General features: G+C 34.3%; 1 protein-coding gene across 1 annotated transcript; it reads left to right on the top strand.

The window, feature by feature from the left end:
• The first annotated feature begins 535 nt into the window (after positions 1-535).
• Positions 536-3902, top strand: LOC113749148 (salicylic acid-binding protein 2-like). The gene is made up of 3 exons (XM_027292821.1): positions 536-987; positions 1458-1574; positions 3378-3902. Exons 1-3 carry the CDS (start codon positions 568-570, stop codon positions 3699-3701), a joined length of 861 nt encoding a protein of 286 aa, XP_027148622.1. The 5' UTR covers positions 536-567; the 3' UTR covers positions 3702-3902.
• Positions 3903-7946: the final 4044 nt, after the last annotated feature.

Here is a 7946-nt window from a genome sequence, read left to right as displayed (position 1 = left end):
TAATCTATTTCAGATGTGCTCATTTTCTTTAGTTACGACAGGGAAATTAGATTGTATCAAACTGAGCTTGCATGCTCTTAATAGCTGGGTTGATGAAGAATGGGTAAATCTCAATCTTAGATGCTAACGCATCATGGTTTCAAATGGGACAATTGTCCCCTATGTTTGGACCTTTGTCTAATTACTGTAAAACTTTGTGATGAGTTATAAAACTATCGTTTGAATTTTGCATCTTCCTATTGTCATTTTCCATTTTTCCCTTTTTTACTTCTTTTATTTTTAAACATTTAGTCCCACGAATCTGGAGTGGCTTCGAGTGTTCTAGAGTACTGAGCCGCCGGCGGCTTTCAATGTTTTCACAATTCACAAGCCGTACGTTTTCGCGGGCTCCACCATTGGACCGATGGACATTGGTGGGTGAATTCTGAATTTCTGTGAAGGCAGAATTCGACTTGAATACTGACTCCATTTAAGATGCTGCGTACATCACTCAGACAAACATCCATCTTCTAATTCGCAAATTATTGGTATAAGACACACGAATAAGATACCTCGAAAGGCAAAATAATGGCTACTTTCTATGGATTTCTAGTTGGCCTTGCGATAGTATTCTTGGCTTGTTCTCCCTCTTCCTCTGCAGTGCACTTTGTGTTGATTCATGGTAGTGGTCATGGAGCATGGTGTTGGTATAAGTTGGCGACTTTGCTGGAGCAAGCGGGCCACAAAGTCGCGGCAGTGGATTTAGCTTATTCTGGGAGAAATCAAGTGCCACTGGAATTTGTGCATACCTTTGATGAATACCACAAACCTTTATTCAAATACTTGGAGTCTTTATCTCCTAAGGATAAGGTAGTTCTTGTTGGCCACAGCTATGGTGGTTATGGTGTTTCCTCAGGCCTGGAAAGGTTTCCAGAAAAGGTTCTTGGTGGTGTTTTTGCTTCGGCCTTCATGGTCGGGCCTAACTTTACACTTGAGGACACTAACAAGGTACTAGGGTGCTTACAAGTCCTTGAACTTAGTATGATATTTCATTGATTCCACAGCAGATAGCATATTCTCCTTTTATCTTAATCTAGTTTCACACACACACACACATCAAGATTCCACAGCAGAAAGCATATTGTCCTTTTATCTTAGTTCAGTTTGATATGAAGACTACGGTGGAGAAATGTTTACATTGGTCATCGTTAATCCTATTTTATTATATATGTATAAATTGTAAAAATAAAATATTTGATAATTTACAAAATTCAAATACCACCTAACAAATCTAAACAAGAGGGATTTGAGAAAAATTCAAGCTCTTCGTCAAATCCCTCAATCCAAATGTACTTTAAAGAAGTCTTAACTCTGAATTTTCTTTCATCAAACTCTGAATTTTTTTTTGCATTAGCTTCATACGATCTCCCTGAATCTGCTTTGGTTTTTGAGTACTGTTGTTTTGTGCTTCGCTGTAGTTCCTTCCACGGCCAGATCAAGTAGACGACAGTTTTGTTATTGGAGATCCTATAAGAATTGTCCTCTTTGGGCCCCACTTTGCAGCAACAATGCTATACCAGAATTCTCCTCCAGAGGTAAAAAAGTCAATATTCGACTATACCTGATGGAACTAAAATGGCAATCTCTGACCTTGGATTCAAGGAAAGGAAGCGAAAAAAATCCTTTTATCTCTTCCCAAAAAAAAAAAGAAAATACTCTTTTTATCCAATGAAAATGCTAAACTTTGTGAGCTGAAAGGGGATGTCAAGACAGTTGCACAGGAAATGTAATTATCCAAATAAAAAAAAAAAGTGTTACTCATACGTTCATCTTATTGATAGATATGAAGAAAGAGAGATCTAGTTAATTAGATGTATATTTTGGAAATAATTAGAAAAGAAAAAGTAATCCTTCTAAGAAGTCAGATGGCATATTATGGGACTTTACGATAATGTCATTTATGGAATGTCATGTCCTTTTTCAGTCTATTATGTAAATTTCGCAATTGCAAAACATAAAGTTCAAATGAATAAGTTATTAAAAACAACCATTTAGCTTTAAGAAAATAATGAGATATAATTTTTCTAACTTTTATTCCTGTTGGTTTATTAGACAAATAAGGTAGTTATCATGCTAGGGAAAATGTGTGGATTGAAGCTATTGGTTATTGTTGAAAAAATAAAAGAGAGAAAGAAAAGAAGAAACTATTCGTTATTAGTTACTGTTTGTGTTAAAGCAAAAAGAAACGAAAATAGGATCATATTATCACGACCTAATTGGCTTAAATTTTTTAATAGTCAAAAGCTCCTTCAAGCATTTTTCCTTTGACTTCTTATGAAATTTGAAGAAATTTGCATGCATGTGCATTTGAAAAATGCTTTCTGCTTGGAAGCCAACAAAATCCTTTCCACTTAACAAATCCTTATACTATATAAGATTGAGTTTTTGTCAAAGAGGGAGTTGAATTCCAACCGAATCGCAGGGTATTTTGGAAATTTGAAAAATGTGTTGCTTTTTTCAACCTTTTAGTATAAACTGATTGCAGTATGTGTTTGGGTGTTTTTACATTAGAACTCCCATATTTGTACATTTAAAACTTGTATTTATAGACAAATCTGGGTATTTGTGGAATGTGGGCTTATTTGACGATCATTTGTGCATTTGGTCCAATTCATATAAGCGTGTGTTTTTGTGCAATTACTGAAATGGGGTTATTATGTAATTAAAATAGAACCACATTGCTTGCTTATAACCTCAGTAATTGCAGTATAGCTCCATTTCAATTGTCTGAAACACTCATAATTATATCAACACTTGTTTTTCTATGTCTGAAGTTTAGCAGAATTTCAGTCGTTTGAAATAGTTTCTCTACCAGCAATAAAACACTATTTATATCCCAATTAAACGGCCAATAATGTGGGTATGCTGCTAAGTTATTGTCTCAATTATGGCTCTTTCAATTCTTCCTCCTTCACATTCTTCTGTTTTCCCCTTTTTGGCTTTCATGACTGCATTATTTTTTCAGCCTTTACACTCAGCATTTCATAATGATTTTCAGCAGAAGTTATATTTCCTTAATATTACTTATGTGCTGTTATCTTATATTTATCTTCATTTATTTGCTTACCACAGGCACTAAAAAATCCTCTTTAACCACACGTGCCAAACACCCGCGCGATGCACGGGCATTCCCCCTAGTAGTTCACTAAGAACAAGAAAAAGCACCACATACATGCATTTTAATGTTGCAATAAAAGAAGTAACATTTCATGAATTTTAAGAATCTGCAATAAATACGTACGGTTTGGTCTACGGGGATTTGGCACTAAATAAATAATCCTATGTGGTCATTTTTATATTTTCTTCCACTGCAATGTAATGCCTAATAATTTCAACAGGATCTGAAACTTGCAAATTATTCTATAAGATTAACTCAGATCTTCCGTGGAGATTTGGCAAATAGACAAATTCGGGTTACAAAAGAGAGGTTTGGAACAGTTCCTCGAGCCTATGTTGCTGGCTTGGAGGATAAGATAATTACTCCTGATGTGCAGCGGGCTATGATAAAGAGCACTCCTCCACAAGTGGTGAGAGAAATCGAGGGGGCAGACCATATGATTATGTTTTCTAAACCTCAAGAATTTGCCAACAATTTGATTGAAATAGCTGAGTCGTTTGAGTTGTTTGGTCTGGGGGGCAGGCCACACGGTTATGCTTTCTAAATCTCAAAGAATTTGCCAACAGCTTGCTAGAAATAGCTGAGTTGTTTGGTGTCCTTATGTACTCGGTCATTTTCTGCTGTATGACTGTTTAGCGTGTATCACACATTGTATTGATGTGAAATAAGTGTATAAACCGACATATGTCCTGTTGGAAGTTAGGTATATGTCCCCTCCTAATTTTAAGTTTATTAATAAAATATAAAATTGGTATCCCTCCTCTTCTATGGGGTTTGTCAAAAAAAAACTTGCTTAATTATATTCGAGATTATTAACTTAATTATGTTGTCTGTCAAAATAAATATATCAATCCAATTATGCCTTTGCAATTAAGTACTTAATTACATTTTAATATTTTTTTATAAAATATTTACTAGGCTATCGTTCTACTCCGCTCGGGCATACATTTTATTTCATATCACTTATTCAACTCCTAATAATGTGAACCTTTGGGCCTGCGAAGGTTGGATATTAATCATGTATCAAACTTCAACGTGTTTTAGTCAATGAAATACAATGGGTTCTGTATAGATTAAGTATGTTTAGAGATGTTTTTGAAAAATTTTACTAGAATTTTGTATATTAAAAATTTTTACTCTAGATGTATTTTACTAAAATTTTGTATATTAAAAATTTTACTAGAATTTTGTTTATGGACTTGGTGCGGTTTGAAGTTTGAAATCTTACTTACAAGCAACTCTATTCGGGCTTGTCTTGCTGCCTGGTGGTGCAAAACAGCTTCAAATCCTTAAGTTGCTTTCCGCCTTCATGTGACACCTTTGTTTATAGCTTGGCATACTTGGAGATTTCGCAATTTGGTAGTTTTTGAAGGTGTAATGCCATCCCTGTCGGCTTTATGTGCTGCTGTATTTCGACTTGGATTCAACAATGTTTCTTTTGATGCATGGAGCTGCCTGGCATTCCTTCTGCCATTCTATTAAAACATTGCGCAGATGTTATTAATTTCCTTGCTATGGTCACGTGGTTGAAGACAACGCCTGGGGTTTTAAAGCTCAATACGAACGGTGGTAGCAAAGGAAACCCTGGACAAAGTGGTGGTGGTGGTGGAATACTACGGGATTCTGATGGGAATATGATTCTTGCTTTTTCTAGTCATTTTGGTTCTTCAACAAGTGCGCAGGCAGAGATAAGGCGCTATTATTTGGAGCTCGATTATGCAAGAGGTATGGTTTTGATATGTTCGAAGTTCAATTGGATTCAATGGTTCTTGTTCAAATTTTAAATAAAAATGTGGATTATTCGTGTTATGAGGTAAAGGAGTTGCTGTTCATGCACTTTATCTCAGTATGACGTTGCTTTCGCGAGGCTAATGGAGTTGCGGTTGCCTTAGTAAATTTTGGCTACCAAAATTAATCTTCCCAAGTTTGTTTTAATATGACTGATCTTCCTAGTTTAGCAAGAGGGGAAGTTAGAATAGATAGGATTGGCTTGCCTTACATCATATGTTGTGTATAGGGAGTAGTACTCCCAATTTCCTATTTAATTTACATGTGTAATTTTGCAGGTTAGATTTTGACAGGTTGTCGAACCTGCATAATAATAAATACGTATTCAAGAAAAAATATAATTTTTGTACATAGTGATAAGTAGGGTCAAATCTACAGGGATTAAAGATAATTTGTTTCTTCTAGAATTCAGAGTAAGAGTGATTTTTGGAAAATACAAACATAACTAATTAACCAACAAATAAAATAACTAACGAAAATAAATAGGAATTAAATCAATAATAATACGACTCTAGTCAAATGTACTAGTTTTCAAATGCGGACCACTCAACTGATTATTGATGCAAGGATAATTTAATTACTCACTGTCAGGAGGAGAAAATTCCAAATTTATGATGAATTTTAAAAAATTTCTGCAAAAGAGGCAGTTTTTTTTTTTAAACAAGAAATAATTTTTTTATTTCATACATGAATTTGAAGAAAACAGAGCAAGCAAATCAGGTTGCTGAGTACACAATCCATCCATGGATTTTAAGGACAGGTTCATATCAACAGAAGCTATGAAAGTTGTGCAACTTTGCACAATAATTCACACCCTCTATCATGTTAAGTTAGAGCAAATTCATAGCCAGGTAAGTCTGCATTTTGTTGTTTTCTGTTGTATTGTTTCCCAGGTGACAGAATACTTAGTTGCTGAGGCATTTTGAGAATGCAGCTGAATGCGAAGTCACTCCCCATTTTTAGACCCAGAAAGCCAAAAAAATAAAAAGAAGTTAACATTGACCTCGCATTTGGGAAATGCGAGGTCAGTGACTTGTAAAAAATAAGAATTTTGCTAAACATGAGTTCTAAAATTTTTTTTTTTTTTATGTTACAGCTATCATGATATGAAAAATATTTGTTCCGTCACAGGAAATAAATATTTTTTAAATATTTATTGTAACTGCGATCATTTTGCTCTTTTTGACCACTTCGCATATTGTCATTTACTAAATGCGAGGTCCTAAAAGAGTTAAAATAAAATAATATTTGTTTTCTTCTAGCGAGTTTCTACAAAATTAAATTTAAAAAAGATTTGTTTTCTTAGAGTACTCAACGCGAGCTCCTAGAGAATTAAATTTCACACAATATTTGTTTTGCAGATCTCTCATTTACTAAAAGCAATCTTTAGTAAAATCTTATTTTTTTAAAAATAATTGTTTAGGCATTCATTGAGTGCGAGGAGTAAATATTTTGGATCTCGCATTCGATAAATGTGAATTCTTAGAAAACTACATTAAAAAATTGCTTATTTTTTTATTTAGGAGCTCACAATCATTTTTGTTTTCGAATTGACATTTATCATAGAGGAATAAATCCTTTTTCTTGTTAATTATAGATTTGTGAAAAAAATCTATAATTTGTACATAAAAAGTTGTACGACAACACTAAAAAATTTAATTATTCAAAATCAGAATATAGTCGTTACAAATAAAATAATCAATCAAGACTAAGCCCAAAACCAAATTAGCCTCGATTTCCGTGCTAATCGTGACTTAGCAAGGAAAGTGAAGAAAACATGACTTAGTAACGCAAGTGGAGAAAACGCGACTTCAAGTTGCATTTTGTGAAGTTGCGTTTTCATTGCTGCAAGGACCATGAAGAAAACGCGACTTCAAGCCACGTTTTGTGAAGTTGCGTTTTAAAGCTTCTCGTAGTGAGAAGAAGAAAACTGAGAAGGGAATTCGCATTTTAAAGCTTCCTACAATAGACACAATACGCGACTTCAAGTCGCGTTTTGTTAAGTCGCACTTTCTTCTTTCACAAAACGCGACTTCATTGATTATTTTTGCTAAGTCGCGTTTTCTCTACTTTCCTTGCTAAGTCGTGATTAGCACGGAAATCGAGGCTAATTTGGTTTTGGGTTTAGTCTTGATTGATTATTTTATTGCAAGGACTATATTCTGATTTTGAATAATTAAATTTTGTAGTGTTGTCATACAACTTTTTATGTTCAAATTAAATTTTGTAGTGTTGTCGCACAGCTTTTTATGTTCAAATTATAGATTTTTTTCACAAATCTATAATTAAAAAGAAAAAGGATTTATTCCTCTATGATAAATGTCAATTCGAAAATAAAAATGATTATGAGCTCATAAATAAATAAAAAAAGCAATTTTTGAATGTAGTTTTCTATGAATTCGCATTTATCGAATGCGAGATCCAAAATATTTACTTCTCGCACTCAATGAATGCCTAAACAATTATTTTTTAAAAAATAAGATTTTACTAAAGATTGCTTTTAGTAAATGAGAGATTTGCAAAACAAATATTGTGCGAAATTTAATTCTCTAGGTGCTCGCATTTAGTACTCTAAGAAAACAAATCTTTTTTAAATTTAATTTTGTAGAAGCTCGTTAGAAGAAAACAAATATTATTTTACTTTAACTTTTTTAGGAGCTCGCATTTAGTAAATGACAATATGCGAAGTTGATGCGGTGGAGCACGAGGCCCAAAGTGTACAAGTAGACCCTGTGAAGGTGCCCCAAGGCACAGTGACACGAGCACGAGCTAAGAGATTCAAGGAGTCCCTCCAAGCCTTGGTACGTGCTATCCAAAACCAAGAGAAACCGAGCATTGAAGGGATTGAGTTGGAATATCCTTGCACGACTACTAAAATGCTGCTTACAATTGAAGATGCAAGTGTCCAAGCTCCAAACGGTGGGCTGAGCCGCAGTTAAGTACCCTCGCTGAGCCGAACTTTCCTTAGTTAGTTGGGCTAGCTTTCGGTCAAGTGAAGGCC

This window comes from Coffea eugenioides, chromosome 1 (assembly GCF_003713205.1).
Source record: "Coffea eugenioides isolate CCC68of chromosome 1, Ceug_1.0, whole genome shotgun sequence".
Classification (NCBI taxonomy): domain Eukaryota; kingdom Viridiplantae; phylum Streptophyta; class Magnoliopsida; order Gentianales; family Rubiaceae; genus Coffea; species Coffea eugenioides.
The sequence above is the reverse complement of the archived record's forward strand: the minus strand, read 5'-3'. Positions and strand labels throughout refer to the sequence as shown.

Excerpts from the sequence above, each read along its gene's own strand:
- LOC113749148 (XM_027292821.1), top strand. The coding sequence starts at position 568 with ATGGCTACTTTCTATGGATTTCTAGTTGGCCTTGCGATAGTATTCTTG. Across the intron at positions 988-1,457 it reads CACTTGAGGACACTAACAAG|TTCCTTCCACGGCCAGATCA; the intron begins GTACTAGGGTGC and ends GCTTCGCTGTAG. Across the intron at positions 1,575-3,377 it reads ACCAGAATTCTCCTCCAGAG|GATCTGAAACTTGCAAATTA; the intron begins GTAAAAAAGTCA and ends TAATTTCAACAG.